The following is a 25,434-nucleotide window of genomic DNA, read 5'->3' on the forward strand; positions in this document are numbered from 1 at the left end:
ACAAGAATTTTGGACAGGAAATTCAGGGGATTAGTGTGCGAGTTCCTGTTCCTGTTTTCTTATAAATCAACCCTAAACTATGTATATCATCCCGTTCATCCCCACTCAGCGTTCAGAGTTAATCTTTGGCACAGCTCCACCGCTTTTCGGGCACCCTAATGCTACTATTCTGCCAGCTTCCTTTCGCTAGTCTCGCTAACCTCGCTTGCCTCGTTATTCTCGCTATTCTCACACTCACACTACTAGTAGTGACTGCCTTACCACCACTAAAGTCTGTGGCAGACACATTTCTTAGGCTATTTCATATTCAATCGATCAAATTTATCAGTCTATGTTCTTTATCTATCGCCAAAGGTCTCTATATACAGTGGCGACACAGTTATATACAATCTTCCAAGCCCCCATCTCACAGCTTCGCCTTGCCGCTCTCGATGGATGACCAGCTATTGTCCTCAAGCTTCTCGTAATTAGTTCCGTTGAGCCAGTATAGACTGTCCCGGCAGAGTCCTGGTTTGGGGTTCCACCCCTTCTTCAGCAGATCACCTTTAGCCTGCTTGAAAGTAACACCGGTTGAAACCCTGAAAAAAAGTGCCATGTTAGCAAAATGGTTTCGCTCATTCGATAATTTAAAACTTACTTTTCAATGAATCGCACAAGACGCGGAAATGCATATGATGGCACACCACGCTTCTTCAGCTCAGGGTATAATTTCGAAGCGAGCTCGGCTTCAAAGGCAGGGGAATGTTCCTCAAGTGTGATCCCTGCAGCGCCAGCCTGACCATCGTATCTAGAAACGATTATTAGATATCAGAAACCCAAACCCCCAAGGATTCATGACATACCCAGCAAGTTTGACGCCGTACACAACAGCATCGTGCACGCCCTCAATACGACAAATATGGTCACGAATCTCTCCCGCGCTAACATTCTCACCCTTCCAGCGGAAAGTATCACCAACACGGTCCTGGAATCTGACCCATCCAGACCGATCCTGCACCACTAGATCACCCGTCCGCTGGAAAAGATCACCCTTTTGAAAAACATCCCGAAGAAGCTTCCCTTCAGTAGCATCTTGATTATGCAAGTATTCCGTCAACAAGTCACGATCACGCACACGACCAATAGCCTCACCCTCCTCATCCAGACCAGCCCTCACGCAGAAACCAGTCTCGGGATCGCGGAACGGCATCTCCGTATCATTATCATACTTAACAATGAACGTATCATCTTCCAAGAACCGACGAATGGGACCGGAAAATCCCACCTTTCCAGCGCCCCATACGCCAGGACCATGATTGTCGAATTTGGCCAATCCTTCCGTTGAGCGATAGAATTCGCGAATCTCATGCACGCCGAACCGACTCTTGAATTTCTCCCAAATCTCGCCTCGTAGTCCGTTGCCGGCTGCTGCGATGCAGTTGTGGTCGCGATCATAGGGGGAGGGGGAGTGCCGAGGAGGTATCGGCACAGTTCACCGATGTACAGGATACGAGTGGCTCCGGAGTCATGGACATCTTTCCAGAACTGCGAGGCGGAGAATTTGCGTCTTAGACAGGAGGGTTCCGGCATTTCCTACCGAGTAACATAGGCCGGTGAAGTAGGCTGTGCCGTGGAATAGCGGTAGAGCTGAGTATGTGCGAAGCGGGTAGTATTTGGAAGCATCGTTGACGTCGGCGGAGAGGGGGTTGGAGGTGATTAGAGCCATCATGTTTCGGACAGCGCAAGCCTTGGGCTTGCCTGTTGTTCCGGATGTGTAGATCAAAGCTGTGAGATCCTTCGGTGTGCGCTTAGCTGGTGCTAGTCCGGCTGGTGAGAATTGTTGCAATTCGGCTTGCGTGATAAGTTCCACATCACCACAGGAGACTCCCTCGAAGGAGGAGAAATGAAATGATAAGTGTGGTAGATCAGCGCAAACGTGTTGCGCGATATCTGGGGTCGAGATAATCGACGTCGACCCAGAGACGTCGAGACAGTGGATGAATGTGTCGTCTGGGACTATGTTAGTCTGTTTCAGGGAGCTAGTGGTTAAGATACGTACCTCGCAGATTGGTGTTGATCATGGCCGCAACTGCACCAAGTTTGGACAGTGCATAGAGGGTCACGACCATCTCAGGCGAATTTGTCGTGAAAACTCCCACCATATCGCCATTCTTCACATCGCGTGCGTGTAGCAAGGCAGCGAATCGATCAACCACTAAAGAGGAATCAGCTTCTTGTGTCCATGGAAATGAAAGGGCCCAAATCAACACTTACGCTCTTTTAATTGGTTGTATGACCAGGTCTTGTGTTCAAACCAGAGCGCATCTGCAGTTCCCTGGCCTTCGACCTCAACGACTCGTTGGAGCATCTTGTAGATAGTTTGAGATTCGCCCAGCTTGCCAATACGCTCACCGAGACGTTGCCCAAAGGCACGGTCATTCTTCAAAACCGTCAAGTCAGTACCGATCGAGAGCTTTGCATTCAGGTAGGCGCCGGCGGCAAGGGAAAAGGCGGTTCCCATCGCCACGGCGGGCGCGCCAACTTCCGAGAGAATGTCCATTGTGAGAAGCTGCCTAGGGTTGGTAAGGGTATGTATCGTATTGTTCTATCGTCAATTTTTCAGCTCTCCTTTAGCTGAGAAAAAGAGCAAGCCTCAAGGATTGTAATTGAGTGGCTTGTAGGTGGTCGTTCAATTGTTCAAATAGGGAGAGATCTGGGGAACTTGAATTAAAAGAAACCCAGGGTGGAATCCAGACGGAAGCTGGGCTACAGCGATCTGCCGTTCCTAGCAAGGTAACTACCTTGCTTTAGCTCGTCACTAGCAGAGTCCGAGGTGGAGAGATCGTAAGCAAAGTCCGTATCCTTATTCGTCTTCCCCGCAGGACTGTCGACGGGGTTTACCCCGGGTTTTGGCGGTTGGCGGATGGCGGATCAGTGACAGCAACTTTGGTCAATTAAGATATTCAATATTCAATATGAATACTACCATCAAATATTCAGGATTCAAGTTCTCATACTCCGAGAAAACACAGCTTAACATTGAATTTAATTCAACAATTCACCTCAACAATCAATTGCCGACATCGGTCACCCTAAGCAACCAAACCCGCGTATCAATACTGCATATCAATACACCTCGGCCGTAATATTACCAGATATAGGCCAATCATCCACCCTAAATCCGGGCCGAGGATTAAACTGTGACGGTATGATACACACTTGCAGCATCGGAGTCGGCACTTCTCTTCGGCTTCCCACGATGTTTCACGATGTTCCCAATGTTCAAATGCTCCCAGTTCGGCCCAGCTGATTTCGGTCCGAAATATGTGGACTTCACAGGTCAAATGAGCCGCGGTCCATTTGCCCCGCGTTTCTGAATTTCTGCGACCCCGGACAATATTAAGACCTGTCCTAGTCTCCTCAAAAAAAAGAATAGCTTCCGTCCCTCCCACTCTCCACTTCTCCAACTCTCTCATCACACCACATCATGTCTTCACCACAACAACGACTGTCCTCTGTCGCAAACCAGCTGTCTCCCCCGGGACATCTGCTGCGAAGCAACGCATTTTGGCTAAGAATGCCGATGACGTGGTATGTATTATTATGGATTTCCCGCCACAAATAACGTCTTGTGATCGTCGGTGAATTAATATTAATCGCTTCTCATACAGGTGATCACCTATCTCGCCCGAACTCCGCTCACAAAAGCTCGCAAGGGTGGATTGAAGGATACCACCGTTGATAACTTGCTGATCTCGCTGCTCACAGTAAGTTCGGATGCAATGGGGAAGCTACTTTCATTTATTCTAATACTTCATAAAATAGACCGTACGCGAAAAGTCCAACGTTGACCCCAACCTCATCGAAGATGTCTGCGTGGGCAACTGCCTCGCCCCCGGCGCCGCATACCTCGCCCGTTCCGCCGTGCTGGCAGCTGGATATCCCGCGACCGCTGCCACCTCCGTGACCAACCGCTTCTGCTCCTCGGGCCTGCTGGCCATCCAGAACATCGCCAACCAGATCACCTCCGGCTCTATCGATGTGGGTATCGCCGTCGGCGCAGAGAGCATGAGCACCAATTCCGACGGTGGTTCTCCCGAAATGGCCGAGCGCATCAACAAGCACCCGCTCGCATCGCAGAACTACCAACCCATGGGTGGACCTCGGAGAACGTGGCGGGAGACTTCAACATCTCGCGCGAGCAACACGATCAGTTCGCGGCCAAGAGCTATCAAAAGGCCGAGCACGCGCAGAAAGCGGGCTGGTTCAATGACGAGATCATTCCCATTACGACTCAGATCAAAGATCCCAAGACGGGCGAGGTCAAGGATGTAGTTGTGGATCGGGATGATGGTATTCGCTACGGCACGACCGCCGAGAGCCTCGGCAAGATTCGCGCTGCTTTCCCTCAGTGGAAGCCCAGCGCGACGACTGGCGGCAATGCCAGTCAAATCACCGATGGTGCTGCGGCTCTGGTCCTGATGAAGCGCTCCAAGGCGCAGCAGCTGGGTCTGCCCATTATTGGCAAGTTCTGCGGTGCCACTGTTGCGGGCCTGGAGCCGCGCATCATGGGCATCGGTCCCTCTATTGCCATTCCCAAGATTCTGGGCAAGTTTGGCCTGAACAAGGATGAGATTGATATCTTTGAGATCAATGAGGCTTTCGCCTCGATGGTATGTGCTCGTCTATTCTAGGTTAAGATCATCGCGGTCTTTCTAACTGTGTTGCAGGGTGTTTATTGTGTTGGCAAATTGGGTCTGGACGAGTCCAAGGTGAACCCGCGTGGAGGTGCCATGTAAGCGAACCTGAACCCCTATTCCATGGACAATGGCACTGTCACGGGAAACTAAACTAATTCTTTCCAGTGCTTTCGGTCATCCTCTCGGTGCAACCGGCGCCCGGCAGGTCGTCACTGCGCTGGCCGAGTTGCGTCGCCAGGACAAGCGTGTCGCGGTGACATCGATGTGTGTTGGAACCGTAAGTGAAAGCAAAGACATTGTCCCCACCAACTCCGGATTTAGACTAACCGATCTTTTTGCCCCAGGGTATGGGAATGGCCGGTATCTTCGTCTCCGAGCATTAGGTTTCGGAGCCGAACATCACCTGTTTGATTGTATTGTATATACCATTGCTCACAAAGAACTTGAACATGATTATTTGGAATGCATTTGAGATCGAGAGGTTATTCATCGAATTTCTTTTCTACTAGTATTGGTAGTTGACATGACGTCGACTCCACCTTCATTCGCTACGGAATGTACTCGTAGGTATAGCTGAATTAAAGTAGAAAGATCGCCCCCGGGCCGTTCTATTGCATATCTACTTACTACTACTCGCCTACTCCTACTCGGTACTATGCAGTACTAGAAACCTTAAACAAAGAATAAACCCTTTGTTCAATACTACTACGGAGTACTTCGAGCGATTCCCGTTGGAAAAATTGAGTTTTTGTTCGTTTTCGTCGCCACAATGCCTGAAATATGAGGTGTCCAATGTATCCCAAGGTGTCCAGCCCAAATCGACTCGATCGTCGTCCAACAGCGCCGATCCCCGCTAGCGACGTGCACACACATCATTTATGTTCTATTTACAGCCGGAATACAGAAATTACCCCTTGAACAGTTCACAAGTTGGCCTAGAGCAAGACATTAATTTCCCCATTTCTCTCCTCCCTCCCCTCCCCCTGCATCAATCAGGATCGGACTGCTCCGTGCCGAGACTCCGCCTCCGGGACGACCGGGCGATTGGGTATGGCAAAAGGCGAACTTGCAAACCCCAAGACCCTACCAAACTCCCCCAGGCCAGGGTTCATTGTTGGATTTAGGGGTCATTCCACGGTGCAGACATCATCGGATCGTTCCAATGATGGCATTTCATTATGACAGAAAAATGGGACTGGAGCCAGGAAGGAGAAGACATCCGGGGGACCGGCAAATGGGGCAAGCCACAGACATAAGATGCGTCGTCTGCAGGCACCGACATGTGGATTTGGATCCACTTTCTGTTCTCTGCCCAGTTTAGGAGAGGGCAAAGAAGAAGGAGAGACAAGACCATTGGCACATCGATGTATTTTTGGCATCTAGCCTTGATGGATGGCCAATCGGGAGAGACAAAAGACTTCAACAAGCAAACGTGTCGTGCTCCACTGTGGTTCCACCCGGTGGCGGCGTTCTAGACTTTCCATCCTTTCCATCATTTTCCTTTGGCATTGGCATTTGCTGTGTGCTGTGTGCTGCTGGTTGCAGGTGGCTAGGCCCTGTTCTGCTTTCGCTATTTCTCCATTCTTTTTCCCCGTTTTCATCTTCTCTCTTTTCTTTCTTCTCTTCTCTTCTCTCTTACATCTTCAAAATTATCATCAACCTCGAGGAATTCTTTCTTTTATTCCTCTTTCTTTCACGTCTCTCTTTATCTTCAGATCTACTCTGATTTCTTTCCTATATACTATCTCTCTCACATCACATATAGACATTCGCTTGCCACTTTCATAATGCAGATGATTCAACTTCTTGCCCTCGCCCTCTCCGTGGCGTCGGTCGATGCCGCCTCCAAGGGCTTCAACTACGGTGCCACCAAGGCCGATGGCAGCAGCAAGTATCAGGCCGACTTCCAGAAGGATTTCGCCGCCGCCAAGGTCCTCGTCGGTCAGGACGGCTTCACCAGTGCCCGCCTCTACACCATGATCCAGGGTGGTACCACCAACACCCCCATTGAGGCTATCCCCGCCGCCATTGCGGAGAAGACCGAGTTGCTTCTTGGTCTCTGGGTCTCCGGAGGCAACATGGAGAACGAGATCACCGCTCTCAAGGCCGCCATCAGCCAGTACGGTGAAGACTTCGCCAAGCTGGTCGTCGGTATCTCCGTCGGTTCGGAGGATATGTACCGTAACTCGGTCACTGGCTCCAAGTCCAACGCCGGCCCCGGTGTCGAGCCCGAGGTGCTCGTCTCTTACATCAAGGAGGTTCGCTCCACCATCGCCGGCACCGGCCTAAGCGACGTTACCCTCGGTCACGTCGACACCTGGGATTCCTGGACCAACTCCTCCAACTCCGATGTCGTCAACCACCTCGACTGGCTTGGTTTCGACGGATACCCTTACTACCAGCTCACCATGGAGAACGGTATCGAGAACGCCAAGGCCCTTTTCGACGACTCCGTTGAGAAGACCAAGTCTGTCGCTAACGGCAAGGAGGTCTGGATTACTGAGACTGGTTGGCCCGTTAGCGGTCCCCAGGAGGGCGATGCTACTGCCTCTGCTGAAAATGCTCAGAAGTACTGGGACGAGGTTGGCTGCCCTCTCTTCGGTAACACCAACACCTGGTGGTACATGCTCGAGGATGAGGGTGCTAGCCCCAGCTTCGGCGTTGTCAAGGGCGACTTGAGCACTCCTCAATTCGACCTGTCCTGTAACTCCACCTCCTCCAGCACTACCTCCAGCTCCGCCGCTGGCTCTTCCTCCACTGGTCTCTCCAACAAGGGCTCCACCAGCTCTGGCTCTGGTTCTAACTCTGGCTCCGGCTCTGGTTCTTCCGGCTCTGGTGCCTCCAGCTCCGGCTCCTCCAGCGCCGACTCCTCCAGCTCCTCCGGTGCCTCTGGATCTTCTAGCTCCGGCTCCGGCGCCAGCTCTGGCTCTGGCTCTTCCTCTACTCCTGCCGTGAGCTCCAAGCCTACCTCCGTCCCCGGCCGTAGCGGCTCCCACTCCTCCAGCTTCGCCTCTGCCAGCCGCACCTCCACCCCTCTGGCCTCCGCCACTGGCTCCGGCTCTTCCAGCTCTGGCTCTAGCTCCGGTTCCGGCTCTGGCTCCAGCTCTGGCTCCGGTACCTCCAGCTCTGGCTCTGGTTCTTCCAGCTCCGGCTCCAGCTCTGGCTCTGCTGCCTCCGCCTCCTCCACCTTCAACGCTGCTGCCCGCACTGGTTCCGGCTCTACCTTCGGTGCTATCGTCGCCGCTGCCGTTCTCGCCATTGCTGTCTAAAAATCTCTCTTCTGGTGTTGAGGAGTGATGGATTAAATTGGGATTGGATTCGGGATGTTAAGATTAGATTGTGTTGGAATTCAATTCGTGCTTCCGGAGGCGGTTGGATTGTTGTCTTCATGTGAATATTTATCTTCTCACATTCGTTTAGCCTGTATATCTTTTAAAGAAATGAATTTCACTTCGGATAATTTTATTCCTTTTTGTCCTGGCATATCTGCGTAGATATTTATGGATTCCTGCTAGTGGCTTTTTCCAAGATTTGGAAGTATTATATAAACCGTGGACCTTTAAATTCCTTCCAAGCCCTGAGGTCGCGATGTTACTGGTACAGCCCAGGTTAGTATACTTCAAGTTAGATAAAACTTAGATCCACTATACTAATAGTTGATAATAAATTTTTGGTATATAATGACTGCTGTGAATCTGGAAAGTCGCAATTTGATTGACAAACCAAGCTGAAACGACATAAGCTACTAGTAGGATAATCGAGGTTGTTAATATCCCCCGGTTAGCTATTTCGTCTTCTATTTCCCGGGATGTTTCACGTCCCATTTATAATAAACCACTGGTATAGGTGAAGGGGAAAAGGTACCCCAGACAGAAGTGCGTTGAGCTTTCAGGGAAGATGGAGGCTATTCTTAAGGATGAGGCCGACTCAACTGCTTAAATCTTGGCTATTATCCACTACTATGTATTCGGGTGTTCAATATTCTAATGCATCGATGGTTCAAATAATTATCTGGTCTGTTTTATTTGGATAGATTCGCTTTGTTCCAAAAAAACGTTGCCTGTAAATGAAGCTTTTAGTCCTGTCTTCTCCCACAACTCCCGCCTTATACTTCGTAAAGGGTCAAAGATGTGGGGTAGTCACTATCACCACCACACGCCTCGTTATAACCCACAGTCGACTCAAGCCTTTCCTTGACGAAATCATGGAAATTATCTTTCGAACAACTGCCACCTGGTCCATCTCGGCAATCCACCAACGGCTGAGGGCCGGCATTATTCAAGATTCGATAGTAATCCCCCTCATCGTATCCATAGCTCTCGCACGACATCTTCTCAATGGCAATATTTGTCAAAAATGGGAGTATCTCACTACTCTTCCAGGCGCGATTGTAGTTGATTCTATCCTCCGGCATAGTTCCATTCACATTATTCGCACCGCTGTAGGCACTATTATTGTAAAGCCCCAACGCAGTAAGGACCATGGGCGGGACTTCACGGTGAGTAAACGAGACGTATAGCTCCTGTGGCAGGGACTCATCACGTAACGCCGCGATACTGGCATTCACCCAGGGCAAGCCGAGAGTCGAAGATAACTCCCGACCGTAACCAGTGTTGTGGAAGTACATCAAGTCGTTTGCGTATTCGTATCCCAACCATTCATCCGGCGAGAAGAGTTTCAAGGAGCAGAATGGTGAAGACCCCCGGATAACAGTTTCGTAGCCGCAAAGCTCAAACATGCCGGTAATATCATTTTGCGTAAAGTTGAATGAAGGTGCTTCCGCGTTCAAGCGAGCAATTATTGGCTTTGTGTACACTTTGCCGAAGGCCTGTCTGTTGGTTAATATATGCCGCCAGTGATTGTCATGCCAAGGTAGCAGCAGAGCAGTAGATCTATCTAGTACATACCGAGGATTGATCAGAACCGTATGAGGAGCTATAAGCCGAGCAACCCTTATACGGCGTCAAAGAATCCGCGCCCGCCTTTTCGCTTTCCGCAACTTGAGTCAAATTGATCGATTTCGTGTGGTTATCCGTGAACCCCGTAATGAAGCCCTCTGCGCTCTTCACAGTTCTTTCCGCAGTCGACGACCAGACTCTCGCGGGTGCTGTGAGATGCGCATATCTCTTGTGAAGTGTCGTTCCTAGCGACCGCGCTTCTTGGAGTCCAAATTTCGTAAGTTTTTCCAGATGGTGCTCTTCGGCAGGTGCCGTCCAATTAGACAGGAATGCAAGGGCCTTAGTTGACTGCCATTGGTGCTGCGATGTGTTTTGCAGCTTTTTCACAAACGGTTCAATGTAAGTCTCGTATTCGAAATCATTTGGGTAGATCGCCGCGTGGCGCACAAGATATGACGCCCGAGTGACATTACAACCCTGAGGTGTTGATGGTTGGAGTGGTGGGTTATGAGGAGTGAAGTAAGGCGCAGTTCCTGCTGAGTGATCTAGGGGGTTGAAGTGATAAGATGAAGATAGGACAGGTGCGGCAAGTAGTACTGGCAGTGCCAGGAAATTTGGGAGGTACATCTTTCGCTGTTATCCAAGAGTGCTGCTACCCTAGTACGGAGAGGATTTTGGCTTGATAGGGCTAACTGTTTTATACTAGCATTTATTTTAAAATGATCTTCATCTTTCCAAGGATTTCAAGAAGGCCCACGTTAAACCTTGGAACCTAATTGCTATGTCATTTCTTTTGTCATGGTTGCTGAGTACATAAACAGGGAAACAGGGTTAAGGCGCGTTGACGTAGGTAAAGTGGAGTGAGTGCCAAGAGGATCAACAGCATCCGGCCTGAGGTTGTCAATATTAGTGTGCTTGCCCATATCAACTTGAAGAAAATGTATTGCAGTAATTCGTACCTGTTACTAGTTAGTATCTGCCAGTACCCTATCAAGCATAGAGCTTGTCGTTTAAATACTAGAAACCATGGAAATATTTCGACCTGGTCATAAGTACTAGTAGCCAGCCATAAGGAGTGATATTGAATCTTCTAAGTTGAAAGAAGTCCATTGGCAAAAACATAAACATCATATCATCATACTGATTCAGATCCTTCCATCCTCCACCCTCGGACCTTGATCTTCATGCCTAATCTCATCCCCGACCATCACCAATTTCAATCTCGACACACCGACGTGACCTCAAAGGCAGAACTCCTACAGGCTCAACTCGTCAGACTTTACTAGTACTAGTACGAGGAGGGGGGTATGGGTAAGCAGAGCATAGGCATCCACATGAGGCCAATATGCCTTGGCCATTCAGCGCAAGCTTGCCCATCCGCGACGGCAAGGATAAAGGCGTTTCGGCGAGGTGGGAATCAAATCCTCACATCAACCATATCTCGACTCTGTCAATGCAGGATCGTTGCATCTGAGCCAAATTGAGTCGTTGCACGAACAAATTAGTTGTGGCAGATTGGTCTTCTTCAAGTTCTTTGTTTGCTGGGTGTGGCTCTTTTTATCCTGGTAGATAAAATGTAATGCCTTTTGTAGAGAGGAGGAAATGTGTAAGGCTGAGTCCATGTGAAAAGTGAACGTTGGTACCAAACACACATTACCAGTTGACATCGCTGAGCTGAAGTTTGCGAGAGCGGAAAGCGTTTCGGGCTCCGGTGGACTTTTCGATGCGCTGGTTTGCTGGGATACGTTTTTCAAAATCGGCTGGATTGGCTTGTTAGGTCTGGTCCTGGCTTTCGCTTTTTCTTTTCCTTCTTTGGGGGTTTTGAAAGAATGCTGGATCAATCTTACTCTCTGCAGTCTCGTTCTCATTTGATGCCTCGTAGTTCAAAACCAAGTTCTTGATGCGTTGCTGCTCCTCTCTATCGGCCTGCTGCTGGGTCCGCATGGCGACAGCAAAGCTGGAGTCGGACGGGAGGTCAATGGTGCGAGTCTGATATTATTAGTATCATAAATCCACAGCTCCCTCATATAGGCTTTTACAAGAGTATCTTACCTGTTGCTTATTGCCCTTCTTTGTCATCAAAGAGAATGCCATGGTCTTGGGTGGAGCGACAGGCTCAGGCACCTCCATTTCACCAGGGAAATCGGCAGGAGCATTCTCTCGAGCAGGTCTCTTCATTGGCAGCGGGATATCGAAGATGGCTTTGCGTTCGAAACGTCTCGAGTCCGCACTCTCAATCATCATCTTCTCATATTCGCGATCGAATTCGGCCTCGACTTCTGGGTCACGTTCTTCTTCCTGTCGCGTGACGATAATCTGCTCATCTTCCGATTCGCTGTCATCATCTGCTTCCGGGTTAGGCCCAGAGACCTCTTCAGCCTCGTCGCTAGATTCCTGCTCGTCTTCGATGTCAGGAATTGCATCTTCCTCGAGACCTTCGTCGGAGGAGCTGCTCTCTGCAGCATCTTCCTCTTCGTCTGCTTCGATAGGCCGTTCAGAGTCCGGCATGTTGTAGTTCTGGGCAACGGCCTCGCTGAAGATTCGGGTTGCTTCATCGGGGTCCGATGTTAGCTTCCACTGTGGGCGCAGGGTGGAGTAGGTATCTTGGACAAGGAAGTCGATATCCATGGGCATGGGGTCTTTAGTACAAATGTAGTACTGTAAGAAGTTAAGGAAGAAGTCTAGCTTCTTCTTCGCTGAGCCTCGGTCGAAGCAGTGACCACAGGTATCAAGGAGTGTACAAGCAAGACGAAGTCGGAAATAATCATCCGGGGGGTCCAGCATGACAATCCTTCCGGGGATGGGAGTGCCACCTTCATGACCAAAGGTAACAATGCGGTACAATGTATCGAAGATGACGGGGGAGTCGATCATCTTGTAGTTGTACAATTCACCCAGGTACTTGACCTCGGCGATGCGCTTCTGGTTGAACTTGAAGTCATTCTGCTCCAGGCCGAGCGTGATCTGTTCCAGAACGTTGTCAACTACACCAATAACGAAGTCTTGGTGGTATCGATACATGGCGCTGACAAGAATTGCCAGGAGGTGAATGCTGCCATATTTGACCTTGACAGGTTTGCTGAAGACGCGTTCGAGAATATCAACAACCTCTTGCTCCTCCCAATGCAGCTTTCGAATCGCCTTCAAGATCTTAGTGTAGTTGCGCTTGTTCATGTCCAGGTAGATCAGCCGGCGAATGTACTGCTCCATTGGAGTCCGATCCTTCTGCTGGATTGCAGGGCGTGGGGGCGGGTCCACATAGTAGATTGCATTCTCAATCACCATGCGTTCCTGTTGACCAATATGCTGAACGGTCTTCTTTCGACCCAGGGTTTCGAGAAAGGAAGCCATGCGGGGCGAAGTCTCGGGGTTGCGGAGAAGATAACGACCACAGTTTTCGAGCAGGTTTCCAATGATCTCAATATTCATACGGGAGAAATCGTCGAGTGAGACTTTGAAGCAGTGGAAGATAATGTGCTCAGGCACCACACCAAACTTGGTCAACTCGGCGAGATATCGTACATTGCTCATGCGCACTTGTCCAAGGAACTCCTTAGACTTTCTCCGCTGTAGACTTCGAAATTCCTCATCAAGATAGGTCGTCAGGCCCTGTGGGATATCTGGAAGATACTGTCCAAGGGTAGCCACCAAACGCGAGTAAAGAGGCAGAAGATCAACCCGGCCCTTGGGGATATCCGAGACAGCCTTGACGAGCCTATTGCGGGACGCCTTAGAATTGACGAAGCAAAAGTCCAAGGCAAATTGGTCGACCTGGTCCTTGTTCTGCAGATCGGGAAGTTTTCCAGTAGAGCATCGACTTGCGCACCGACAGTTTTACTAGCAATGGCGGTGGATTGGTCGTCAGCTTCAGCTGCAGCTTTTTCCTCGGCTGTTTCGGTCTTCTCTGAGGGCGATTCGGCTGTATTGTCTCCATCTGCTTTCTTCTTGCCAGCCTCGTCGCCCTCGGTCTTCTTTTTCTTGCCGTCCTCCAGAAGCACAGCAGGAACCTTGCCTTTCAAGTCAACCAGATTTTCATAGAAACGTCTCTCCTCTTCATCTTCCCAGATACCTGCACCATCACCTTGGCCACGAAGGTAATCAGTAGTCTTCACCAAACCAATGCCTCCACTCGCGGAAGCATCGGCGGTCTCCTTCTCGACCAGATCTGGCATTTCAGCACCGAGAGCCTCGCAGAGTACCTGAGTATTCGCAACAAGCTTATCGAGCGTCTTGGTCTGCTTCTCGAAATTCGACTGGCGGTCCTCGAAAATCTCGCCACTCTTCACATAAGCTTCAGCATTGCGACGACTCTGATTCGACAAAGCCTTCTGATCCCGTACAACATGCGCCTTAACATCATCCAGATATCGGGTCAAAATATTCTTGAACCGCAGTTGCATCTTCTCTGGCGTCAACGGCGGATCTGCATCCAGAGCAGCAGTAGCAGCAGCATCCGAACCCCCAGCATTCCCATTCTCAGCGCCTGTAGTCGTCGTCGTAGCCGTAGTCGTCGTCACTCCATCAACCTCCACCGTCTTCCTCCCTTCATCAGCTAACTTAGCACCAAGAATATCCCAACTAAAGCTCTTAACAAAGAGCACAGCAAGTGGCAAATTCGTATGCTCCCTATCATGACCCAAAAGATCCTTCAGAACTTCCAGAGGAAACGGCTCCGCCTTCTCGGGATCTCTCGCCGAGGAGGACGGAAACTTCTGCTTTAGCACGGGCTGCTCAGCGGAGGAAGAGGAGATCTTCGCAGGGTCCCCACTACCACCCCCAGCACCACCAGCACCACTACCCTTAAGACCCAAGTCATCAGGACGTTCGACATCATCCAGCGTCCGAAGAACACCAACGAGCCATAATTCCGTGACAACACGCAAAAGGACTCGATGGCGGGCTAAACGATCTTTCTCCTCGCGCTCGCGGAATTCTTGACTCAGTTGCTTGATCTGGGCTTTGTCCGGGGACGTTAGGCCGCGGCCGAGAAGCCAGCCGATGTAGCGGGTGAACTCAGCAGGGCCGAAGCGCTGGTGTAGGGCGGCGACGATCTCGACTCCGACGGCGATTTCGCCGGGCGTTTTTAGCTTGCTGAGGCCTTCGTAGCAGGCGGAGATTATCTCGGATAGATACTTGTGTAGCGAGAGGGTGCGGATATCTGAAAGGAAGGTTGATAAGGCGGATGCGCTGATTCCGGTTCGGAGACGCTTGATGAAGGCGGTGTTTTTCTTCAGAGCTGAGTCGAGGGATTTGCTGACAGGAAAGACATCTATTATGGAGGCAAGGGTAACTTGGGTTAGATAGAGGAACTTGACTTGGCTGGAAGGGGAGGAGGGGGATGAGGGAGGGAGGGAGGAAGCATTATTCGTACCATTTTCGCCTGCCCAAGCTCTCTCGTTCAAATCGCGGAGTTCTCCTGCAGTAAGAAAGGTGTCAGTAGGTCCTGGGGAGAAGTGTGGTAGCTATGCAGGCAGCGCATACTTTTCTTTTGGCGATCCATGGCCGTGTGTGCGTTCGTTCACGGATCGATTCAGTGTGATCCTCTCAGAACGTCTGGGGGGAATCGCAGTGACTTGGACACCACATTGAGGAAATGAGGGGGAATATGGAGGAGAGGAAAGAAGAGTCACCTTCTCCTTGGAATGGGGCAAGTTCAAGTTCTGGAAGCGGGATCGGGATCGGATTGAGCAGCGGGCTGGTCCCCAAGGCGGTGCGGAGGTCGGAGTGCGGGACAACTTCTGCGGGTTACTTTATCTACTGGGTTACTCTTATATCTTTTATACTTGACATGGTTGCACACTCTACTCATTTGGCACATGGGATTTAGTCACTGAACATTCCAGAGTTCCCAACCCAGAGTTCTAGCTCCCACACACAATCCTGCCCTTTAAAGAACCCCACCACATCATCCAAGCGGTCGGGCCACCCTGTGAACCCTGCGCAAGGCCATTCACTATACTCTATACAGGTGACAGGAAGAAGCTCTTGGTATCAAAGAAACAATTTCCCATTGTGTTCAAAATCTCATTATACATGATCAGATCAGATCAAGTTCAAAATCACCAAGCATATCGCTAAACACTTTTAGGTAGCCTCACAGATACCACCATTATCATTTCAACTCCCACATTCAGTTCTCCGTAAACCCTCTCTCCCGACTCCCCTCCACATTCAAAAGTCGCTCCTGCAATTGATGTTTGCGATCCTGGGTACTCCAGCTCTGTCGACGGTCGAATCGGGGCTGCCAGGTTGACTCAGCTTCAGCTTCAGCCTCAGCCGCGACTCTATCATTTCTTTCTCGAAGCGAATGGTCTGTTGACTCGTGGGCTTGGCTGGGGGTGGGGTTGGCTTCTGTCGTGACTGTGTGGTCGCGAGACCGGTCTGGGAGTGAACCTTGGTGGCTAGTGGATTGCATGACAATGGCTTGCGAATGTCTTGATGGGAGATTTTTATACTGGAGTGGAGTGCGGTGTTGGGTAGTAGGTGAGGGTCTGCTTAAGATTTGAATAAGGTGGTGCTTGGTGATCTGGCTCAGGGCACTGATTACCAGTAGGAATTTTGTGTGTAGGTGTAGAAATAATCCGAGGCGTATTATCATGAGGGTAGGTCGGAGGCGAGGTTCTAGATTATAAGTTATGTAGGCCCTGGTGCGGGGATGAGTGGCGACAGTGATGACGATACCCGGCGAAGCTGGACAGATAGCCAGTTTTGTCTGTCAGGGATTCTCGTGGGACTTTGATGGTATGACGTGAAGTCTAAACTCATCTATTCTGTCACTGTGATGTTTTTCTACTTACTAGTTACTACTGTACCTGGTACTTGTGTACATGGTTCCTGGTTGTGGTCTACGAGGGTATCAAAACTGGGGCCTGGTATGTACATACCATCGAGTCATATCCTAGTACAAAGGTCGAATGTACGAATCCAACTCGTTATTGTGCAACGTCACAAGGGCAGGGTTGCACCAAGCAAAGCAGATTAATTACTCTACTATTTACTCTAAGATGACATCGAAGGGACATGGAAAGAACTAACGCTTTTAAAATTCGACGAGCTAACGTACAAGTCATGACGGCATCCAACCCTCGAAGGACTCTTCGAGTCAGCCGAGAATGAAAGGAGAAAGAAATGGGAAAGGGAAAGATGAGTCAGGCAAAAGCAGAAAGGAACTAAGATACATGAGCACGATCTATAATAAGATGAGCCGGGGTCGCAAGTATCAGAAATACAAGCACAAGAATACCCAGAGACCTCATGGGATCAGACATCATCTCAGCGGGTGACAGGTCGATGACTCTAGGACCAGGTTACGAACTTTGCGAAGGAACCGAATACAAGAAACAGGAAAGAGGAACGGAAGAAAATCGACCGTGAGAAGCGTCATGCATGAGAACGCAGACAATCGCGAGAGACAGCCAACATGGAACAGATACACTGGCTTTGACGCTGCACACACGCACATACACACACACATCATACAGCTCCATAAGAATCATGAAGAACAACCAAAAAGTCGACGGAAAGCAGTATTCGAGAAGATTGGAGGGAAAGAATGATGAAAACAAACCCAAGCATCAAAAGGAACAGAAAAGATTAAAGATAAAACAGATTAAAATCAGGGTATGCCTCACGCCACGCTATGCAATTCACCTCTTCGGATCTGGGGTGATCAAAACACTGCAGATATGTACTAAAAAGCCAATCAAACCAGAAAGGCTGTGGAAGATAGATGGATTCTATCTATCCATTTATTTCGGCTTGCGCCAGAAATATTGCTATGAAAACGTTAGCTGGGCTGCCTCATTTTGACGAAAAGTTGGGACTTGAGGATTTTGACAAACCTTGTGCTGCTTGCGACAGTTACGCAGGCCGGGTTTGCCCATCTTATGCGCCTCCAGGCGCGTGGGATCATGGTCAAAGTCCGGCACATAGTAGTATTCCGCTTCGAGGGGTTTGCCAGCGGCGTCCTTGCCCTGGCGAGATACCTGTCCAATGATGTCGGTGTTTTCCAAGATAGAGCGAATCTCGACTCTTGAGGGGCCGGTAGGTGATCCAACAGACTTTCGAATATCGGGAGGGAAGTTGTTCAGGATTGTGGAGAAAGGTGTGGAGGCTAGACGGGAGAAGGCGAGCTGGTTGGCAGCGTGGTTGCGGATTCTAGTGATGCTCTCCTCATCCATTGAGGGGTTGACGTATTCGTCAGACTTGTCACGCTTGTGATAGTGGGAAGACTGATTGGGGGACAGGGCTGGCTGGAGAGGTTGGGCCGGCAGCAAGCTGCTTGGGGAGCGGGCCGAGCGAACGGGCGAATCGCCGGCATGGAAAGAGGCCATGCGTGGCAGGAGATTCTCGCCAAAAGGTCCAAAGGAGTGGATAATAGGGTCATTCTCCTCATCGTTCTCTCCATCAGACTCCTCCTCATGTCGACCCAGGTCGCTACCCTGGAACCTTTGCAGGAGTACACTGGCATGACGAGCACTGGGGGAAGTGATGCCAGCAACGGTATTGTGACGCTTCAATGGCGATCCTTGATCTTCATATACAACAACGGGGGCTCTGGTACGCGAGGGAGAGAATAGCGGCGAGGACGGCGGGATAGTCCGCTGCACTGCAGGAGACGGAGAGACAGGCGAAGCCAAACGCTGGTTCTCCCGGAAAGGGCTATCTTGCAGAGCACGAAGAGGTCTCCTTTGGGTTGGGGTTGCTTCATCACAGGTCTGTTCAGAGTCGGTGGATGGGCAGTCCTTCCGATCATGCTCATTATCATTCCGAGGCCATTGCACCAGCACGCGAGACTCATGAACATCAATCATGATATCAGCATCCTTGATATCCGAGGTAAATGTTTTCCCTTTAGCCAAATCATATTTCTTTCCCTGGCAATGGATCTTAATCCCGTTCCATCCCATGCACATAATCTCCACTCTATCCCGGTCGAAGGGGTTCGGTGCCGGTTTGTAAGTAGCCTTTACATGAACACGAGAAATCATGCGGCTGTTGGCTAGCTGATGCTGGCACGAAGCACTTGATCGACCCATCAGGAGCGGTTCTCCATTATCCGGCAGCATCAGTTCCGGCACGGTCGACAAGGGAGCTCGTTCGGAGGCGGTTGAAAAGATACGACGGGCAGTTTGGCGAGCGGCAGGAGGCGAGGAGGACATAATATGGGTCGAAGAGGTTGGGACGGGAGTAGGATACATCGAAACGGCGGGTTCGCGTGCAACACGCTTCTGAGGGCGAGGCAGAGAGGGGGGATGAACTCAAGGGCTCGAAGGCCGGCAGCAACGACGCAGGACGTTTTGTGCCGGCAATAGGAGCCAGGCTGCTCCTACTAGGTGAAGACTCCATCATGAGTGGAATAGGAAGAACCTAGAACCCTGGTGTTAATCCCACACGAGCTCCTTTTTGGACGAGAGGCGAGTCGAGCTCGAGACTCGCGTCACCGCGTAAATATTGGAGACAGAGAGAAGGGAGAGTAAATAAGAAGTAAAGAGACAAGTCGAAGAGGATTCAGGCCAGCACTCAGACCACAAGGACCTCAAAAGAAGAGGGGGGTGGGGGAAGGGTTTGCAGGTCAGGAAGGGAGGGAAGAGAAAAAGGTGTGTGGTGGGAATGTCGTCCTGGGGCGGAGGGTCTCGTTCTGCGCGGAAATGCACGCTTACAGCCCGACGCGTTCGATAGGCGCCGGCGAGGGTTCACGGGCTCCACTGCTCTGAGGATACACCTGTACTTCAATTGATGAATATCCACAGGGAACCAACTCTGTGAAAAAGCAGTTGTAGTAGGAAGTTATATGAAATAACTAAAAATAATATCTACCCTACAATTTACTCCCTTCCTCTACATGTCTTGCAGCTTGATCTATACCGAGTCTCGGCCAGGCGCGACCGCGTCTGAACTCACGTGACACGATACAGTACTAGTGGTGGAGCTGGGCACGCGAGTGAAGTATGGAGCAACCAGTGAGTGACCAGTAACTATCTCTAGTGTGGTATGGTATGCAGTGGTGACAGCCTGCGGTATGTTTCAGTCGTCCTGGCATCGGGCGATCTTGAAATGAAGAGTGTTCTGCTGGCACATTTGGTTGCAAAATGTGTTGTGACAAGTGAATACTAATCCCCCCCCCCCTCAAGAGTTACTAGTGTATGTACAGACAGACCTCCGGGATGGGGGGAGAGCCGAGGTACGTCAACAAATACTGAATAGCAAAAGAAGTGAATAAATTAAGCAGAGATTGTCATGTATGTTCTATTGATGAACATTCTGCCGTAATTCCCAACCTCAGAATAAAGCAATTGTCTCCTAGCATAGTGGATATTGACGTGAACTGACGCGCTAGCAAATTTTACTCCGCGGGGGTCCAGAAGGCGCGTGGTTTGCCTTACCTTACGCCACGTCAATTGCCAACTCCAGAACAGAGTAAATTGCAATAATTAGGAATTGGTAGAAACTATATACTGATTTTAAATAATTAACAAAGACTTGCACACTGATCACTACTCAAAAAATCAAATGGTGGTTCAACTTTATACCACATTCACCCGATCGGAGCAAGAACTTTCGATTTCAAGACACACCGTAAGAACCGTCAAGATACAAAGCAACATAGCGGGGCGGGAAAAGAAAAATGCACAACCAACCCCTCTCGGTGAAGTCCTTTGGGCTGAATGTGCATACACAGACTCGCTTAAGCCAGAAAAAAAAACCACTTACCGCAAACCGAAGGTGCGCGCGTGCTGTAGCTTGTAGCTATCCAATGTACAGACTGGAGTACACACGTACATACATCCCAGTCATGACAGCTTCGCCCCTAGCATCTACATCACAGGGTCAAGCCAAGAATACTGGGCGAATGAAAATTTAGGAGAAGAGAAACGTAAATGAGGTCTCCAGGGCTACGAGCGACAATCGATGAAATGATAAGCAGAAAATGCAAGACGCCACACTTGCCTGGGGGACTATCGGAATGAAGGGACACTTCCAGATAAGATGGTGAAGCTTCCATATTTCATCCAGCAAGATTTAATAGCAAGTCCGTTACAATGAACATCTGGGCGCAGCTGCAGAATGGAGCTTCAGGCTTGACCTCGCCTTGGTGTTAATGTTGCGCGGCACATACAGTAGGCAACAAGTTACCTGAAGCAAGGGCAGACCAGTTATCGGAGTACGGAGTGGGAGTCCTATGGCCACGATGCCATGGACCTCAATCGGAGCGTGGCCTGTCAGATCGATGGATCACATTCTTAATCTGGGGAACCTGGCCAGGGTTACTCAGGAGATGGCCGATCTTTACCATTTAGCGTATCTTGTAATGCAGACTTTCCTGATAAAAGTCGGTGCAATTCATGGAAATTGCAGATGATCTGGGGCTCTAGTCGAAATGCTGGCAAGGGGGGAGTGCCTGGTCTAGAACAGAGTTGGTGATCAGACACAATCCATCAGGTTGGTCCTTCTACATCAAGAAGAGGGTGAAGGGTGTCGAGATTGACAATGGGTCATGAATCATGGATCAATGATAAAACAAAACACTAACACGGGGTGGCTAGCAAAGTAAATGCTATCAGTTAGCTCGCTGCTGCCTCAATTGATGGCATGTCGGTGAGTAGCAATCAATCTCCGCTTCACAATTGATCGCGAACAAAACCAAGTAGGCAGACATGCAGAGGGTGGAGACCCCAAAAAAGTATGAATGAAGACAAAAGTATTATCTGATCGAAAGGTTGCACTTGAAATAAAGTCTAATCAGATAGAAAGAACCCACAGGGTGAATAATTTCACCCTGAAGGGTATTAGGTAGAAGAAGAGAAAAAAATAACAAAGATTGGATTTCCCCCCAAAAACGACCCCTCATAAAACAAGATAAAATTTAAGATACACAGAAGTGAGAAACCGTGATATGGACAGAAACACAAACAAGTACGAGGCAAGAGCAACCTCTCGCCGCGCGACGAGTCTGGGGGTAAAGTGCGAAAAGAAGAACTCGTTCAAGGCCATTGGCCTGTGTTTTCTCGGGGAAGAGGCCCAATTGTTATTGACGAGCAATTTAGGCAGATGAGAAGACGAACTTGGCGTTGCCAGAGGGGGAGGCGGCCTGCGATGGAATGTTAGAAATACTCTCATGATAAAGTGGTCTGCTCCGAAACTTACAGTGCAACCGTTGCTGCCATCGGTAATCTTGACACCGTCCTTGTAAAAGTTGCCCTTGCCGTCGTAGGAGCACTTGATGGAGACGTCACCGGTGAGGGTAATCGCGAAGTCGAGGTCGGCATCGGTGGTGGGCTCGTTCTTGAACATGGACAACCAGGTGGAACCGGCGGAGTAACCGACACCCAGGTTCATGGGGGCCCAGTTACCGATGGGAGAAGAGCCATTACCCCACTGGCAACCCTCCTCGGGGGAGACACCGGCGTTGTTGACGTAGTACTGGGCGGAGGTGGACTTGCCCTCCCACTTGAAGTAGGTGGCACCGTTGGGGCAGGTCAGGGGCTGAGTCTCACCGTGGCCAACACCCAGAGGGATGGTCTCAGACTCAGTACCGGGGTAATCGGTACGACAGACAGCGACCTGCTGGCCGACGTTGTTCTCGACCTCAACGCCGCCAGTACCCTCGATACAGAGAGTGGAGTGGGCCTCGTTGGTACGGTAGAGCTTGCCACCCTTGCAGTGGAGACCACCAACGGACTGGCCAGTGGAACCCTGGGTAGAGGGCCAGTGGGCCTTCTGGAAACCGGCAGGGCAGGCGTAAGAGCACATGGCACCTTCAGTGCAAGACTCACCGCTGACGGCGGTAACAATATCGCTGATCACCTCATCGAGGAGAGTGACGTACTGGATACCGGAGAAACCACCGAGGCCAAGGTAGGGCAGAGCGACGGCACCGTACTCGGAGGGGAAGGTGCCACAGTCAATCTCACCATCGGGGAATTCGGTGGTCAGGCCCTTGGCGGAAGCGTAAGAGCTGGAGCTGGAGCTGGTGCTGGTGCTAGCGCTGCTGGTGGAAGCAACGCTGGAGGTCGAGGAGCTAGAGCTGGTAGTGGGCTCAGCAGTGGAGGTGGGAGAAGGGCTGTTGGGGGTGATGGCAGCGGAGGTCTCCAGAAGCTCCTGGGCAGCAATAGTGGGGGTCTGGGTCGGGGTGCTGGTGCTCGACGGGGTAGGAGTAGGGGTGCTGGTCGGGCAAGCGTTGGCGACGGCATCACCGTACCACTCGAGGCTGTCGTCAGCCAGACCGGCGCAGGCATCCTTGTTGCTGATCTCGTCGGTTTTACCAGACTTCTCGAGGACAACAAAGTCGTAGACAGTGGGGCCGGCGACAACAGCGGTGTCGGTCTCGGTCTCAACAGCGCGCTTGTGGAAGTGGGCGTGGCCGTGGCCGTGGGCGGCCACCAGGGAGCCCGCCGTGGCCAGAGTCACGGCAACGGAGTTGGAAAACTTCATTTTGAATTGCGAGGAGTTTCAAGTTGCTAATCTATTGGTAGTCAATCAGGTCAGCCATCGCATTCATCTCCATGTTGAGTGGATCTCTCAGTAGATATCGTGCCCCCCTAAAAGCCCAGATGCCAGAGCCGCGCTAGATGATGAACAAGATGATCCTCTGGATCTATCGCAACACAGTGCGGTTTGCGGTGCAGAATGATGCGCAATGATAAATGTCCTGGTCTTCGCTGCGCGTTTCTCGCATCCATCGATCGTGAGTGGAGTGGAGGTCTTCTAGCGTACACCATCTCCTCCGGGGTAAGGGGATTAGATCAGATTGGGCATCACATACATCAACGGCAAACCAGTCGCGCGATTTCGTAAGGCTGTACACGGAAAGTGAGGAATCGAGATTCAAAGAGAGTGTTGCGTTTTCCGATAAAAGAGTGTGATGAGAGACGAATCCCTCTAGGTCGGATAGGAAAACTCGGAGTGAATGGAAGGGAGAGAGAAGGAGAGAGTGTAAATCCCAGGGGGGCGAGGGGATTGAGTCTTCAGTGTATGGGAATACGCAGTATGGTAACCCGTCCATACAATTTGGTGTCTGTGCCTGGCTGCCCCACTACTGTTGTGGGCAAAAAAAGGGGTGGTCTGCATACAGAATTGTCTCACAATACAGATACATACACAAGTACACAAGTACATACACACACAGTCGTATGGAGACACTGCCTGGTGGATCCTCTAGGCGCATCACTAGTCTAAAGGCCTCGACTGCTCTTGTTGCCTTGGCAGTCCATCTCCCGCCTTTTCTTTCTTTCTTTGCCTGTCCACCTTCTCTGTGGGGCGCAGTTGAGTCGTTTTCTTCTTCTTTTTCTCTCGTAGACAACGGTTGTTTACGGTTCGTGCTTAAGGGAAATGACCATGTGCCAGGGGTCAACCAATCAGGGAGTCAACCAGTACTGGGCTTGGCCGGGGACTATCCAGGCACACCAATCATCGTTGGGCGCCTCTGCCGAAATGCCTTGCGTATCCATGGGTACCGTATCATTCGGTTCGCCCGTTTAGCCATTCTTATTATGATTTATGCCCGGCCTCTAGAGTAGGATTGTTATTATTATGGGTTCGTTGCTTGCCACCACACTTTACCAAACTCTGTCCAGGAGACTCTCCTATTCTGTACGAGTACTCGTACTCTGTATGTACACCGTACTCCCTACTCTTGGCAGATGTGCCAAGCCTGTGGGTGATTTCTCCCCTTTAGCCTCCGCAAGGTTAATTCCTACTCTCGTGCTGATCACCACGCCAGGGGCCGTCTCTCCCCCTGGCAGGTCTCTCCCGACCTGGCCTTGGTCCTGCGCCCGCGCCTGTGAGCAGCAGGGGCATCAGCGAGGGGACAATGGTGGCCCTCTGCCATACGAGTGCTACGGTCCTCAACTTACCCCCATCCCCTTCGTATTCACCCATCTTGTCGCCCAATTTCCAGCCAAACACTCTTTGTTCCGCAAATTGCCCTGCCTCCTAGTCCAGGAAGGGGCTTCGCAGTCCAACCCTCGTGGTCCACTAGGGTGACGACGTCCACCGACTGTTTAATTAACGTCGGTGCGTTTCTCCAGATCCCCGGACCAATCAATAGCCCCCGGCTGGAACGCATCTCAACCCTCGTAAAATCGGGTCCCCCTCCAACTATTGAAAGAGGCGGGAATTAACAGTATCTGCCGGTAGAAAGGGCCTTCCAAATGGCGATAAGCGTCTAGCTTGTCGATCCGCTGCAATCTTATTCTCCCATCGTCCGCGTCATGGCTCACCCATCTCATTACGACTAGCCCCTGTATGTATGTATCCTCCTGTAATGAACTAACCGTCACCATCTTACTATACGGAGTGTTCCGTATGGAGTCCCCATGTGAATCTCCCCCAGTGCATGGGAGATGAGGGGGATACCAGGATATATGTACTCAACTGCTATCCTCTGAACTTATTCGTGCATCCTGGCAGCGGACTTCGTTTGCTGTGCGTCGTACATGTCTACCCTCCCCTGTCTATATGTACTAGTACGGAGTAGTACTCGGCAAATTCCCCGTCCTCGCTCTGCGATCCAATTTTTGATCCAAATGTCGGTAGTCCGTCGGTTCCGACTGGAACTGCAACAATATGGGTGCCTGCCACATACAAACAAACTTCGCGCCAATCTCCTACCAAGCTCCCAGCCTTTATAGACATTCGTGAGAACTGCTCCGTAGCCTCAATCTATTTCGTGGATCCCAAGCAAAGCAATACCCAACCACGCAGAAGACACAGATCACTCTGTGCTCCGCAGTTCGACTCCTATTCCCATACCTTTCTCCGAGGAGCCCCAGGCGACGTGGGACCACCACGCTTGCGTGGCGCTCTCTCTTAGCAAAAATTAATTAACGATTCCCATCTCAGTGGAGCCGCTTAGG

The 25,434-nt window shown here is 50.6% G+C and overlaps 8 protein-coding genes across 8 annotated transcripts; 2 read left to right on the top strand and 6 right to left on the bottom strand.

Annotated features, from left to right (window-relative positions):
• Positions 1–406: 406 nt before the first annotated feature.
• On the bottom strand, positions 407–2,539 carry N7509_001763 (putative bifunctional fatty acid transporter/acyl-CoA synthetase (FAT1); the record flags this gene model as incomplete). The annotated part of the gene is made up of 7 exons (XM_056626400.1): positions 407–578; positions 638–787; positions 843–1,407; positions 1,476–1,524; positions 1,577–1,989; positions 2,039–2,194; positions 2,254–2,539. The coding sequence occupies 7 exons, from the start codon at positions 2,537–2,539 to the stop codon at positions 407–409; spliced, it is 1,791 nt and encodes a 596-aa protein (XP_056492195.1).
• Positions 2,540–3,248: 709 nt separating this feature from the next.
• On the top strand, positions 3,249–5,062 carry N7509_001764 (putative peroxisomal 3-ketoacyl-coA thiolase (Kat1); the record flags this gene model as incomplete). Its single annotated transcript, XM_056626401.1, has 8 exons — positions 3,249–3,333; positions 3,416–3,570; positions 3,651–3,746; positions 3,805–4,066; positions 4,120–4,652; positions 4,674–4,774; positions 4,845–4,956; positions 5,024–5,062. The coding sequence occupies 8 exons, from the start codon at positions 3,249–3,251 to the stop codon at positions 5,060–5,062; spliced, it is 1,383 nt and encodes a 460-aa protein (XP_056492196.1).
• A 1,404-nt stretch (positions 5,063–6,466) lies between these two features.
• bgt2 (GPI-anchored beta-1,3-endoglucanase EglC) lies at positions 6,467–7,948 on the top strand (the record flags this gene model as incomplete). Its single annotated transcript, XM_056626402.1, has 2 exons — positions 6,467–7,377; positions 7,825–7,948. 2 exons carry the CDS (start codon positions 6,467–6,469, stop codon positions 7,946–7,948), a joined length of 1,035 nt encoding a protein of 344 aa, XP_056492197.1.
• Positions 7,949–8,784: 836 nt separating this feature from the next.
• Positions 8,785–10,204, bottom strand: N7509_001766 (putative histidine acid phosphatase; the record flags this gene model as incomplete). The annotated part of the gene is made up of 2 exons (XM_056626403.1): positions 8,785–9,507; positions 9,587–10,204. The coding sequence occupies 2 exons, from the start codon at positions 10,202–10,204 to the stop codon at positions 8,785–8,787; spliced, it is 1,341 nt and encodes a 446-aa protein (XP_056492198.1).
• Positions 10,205–11,230: 1,026 nt separating this feature from the next.
• N7509_001767 (regulator of nonsense transcripts 2) lies at positions 11,231–15,077 on the bottom strand (the record flags this gene model as incomplete). Its single annotated transcript, XM_056626404.1, has 5 exons — positions 11,231–11,337; positions 11,425–11,566; positions 11,630–13,360; positions 13,408–14,993; positions 15,059–15,077. The coding sequence occupies 5 exons, from the start codon at positions 15,075–15,077 to the stop codon at positions 11,231–11,233; spliced, it is 3,585 nt and encodes a 1,194-aa protein (XP_056492199.1).
• Positions 15,078–15,707: 630 nt separating this feature from the next.
• Positions 15,708–15,992, bottom strand: N7509_001768 (uncharacterized protein; the record flags this gene model as incomplete). The annotated part of the gene is made up of 1 exon (XM_056626405.1): positions 15,708–15,992. The coding sequence occupies one exon, from the start codon at positions 15,990–15,992 to the stop codon at positions 15,708–15,710; it is 285 nt and encodes a 94-aa protein (XP_056492200.1).
• Positions 15,993–17,325: 1,333 nt separating this feature from the next.
• On the bottom strand, positions 17,326–18,777 carry fhdA (putative transcription factor Tos4; the record flags this gene model as incomplete). Its single annotated transcript, XM_056626406.1, has 2 exons — positions 17,326–17,352; positions 17,419–18,777. 2 exons carry the CDS (start codon positions 18,775–18,777, stop codon positions 17,326–17,328), a joined length of 1,386 nt encoding a protein of 461 aa, XP_056492201.1.
• Positions 18,778–21,620: 2,843 nt separating this feature from the next.
• Positions 21,621–23,011, bottom strand: sun1 (SUN family protein UTH1; the record flags this gene model as incomplete). The annotated part of the gene is made up of 2 exons (XM_056626407.1): positions 21,621–21,668; positions 21,725–23,011. 2 exons carry the CDS (start codon positions 23,009–23,011, stop codon positions 21,621–21,623), a joined length of 1,335 nt encoding a protein of 444 aa, XP_056492202.1.
• Between the last annotated feature and the right edge of the window lie 2,423 nt (positions 23,012–25,434).

This window comes from Penicillium cosmopolitanum, assembly GCF_028827165.1.
Source record: "Penicillium cosmopolitanum strain IBT 29677 chromosome Unknown utg000004l:1.0-4361866.0:1.0-4365735.0, whole genome shotgun sequence".
NCBI lineage: Eukaryota > Fungi > Ascomycota > Eurotiomycetes > Eurotiales > Aspergillaceae > Penicillium > Penicillium cosmopolitanum.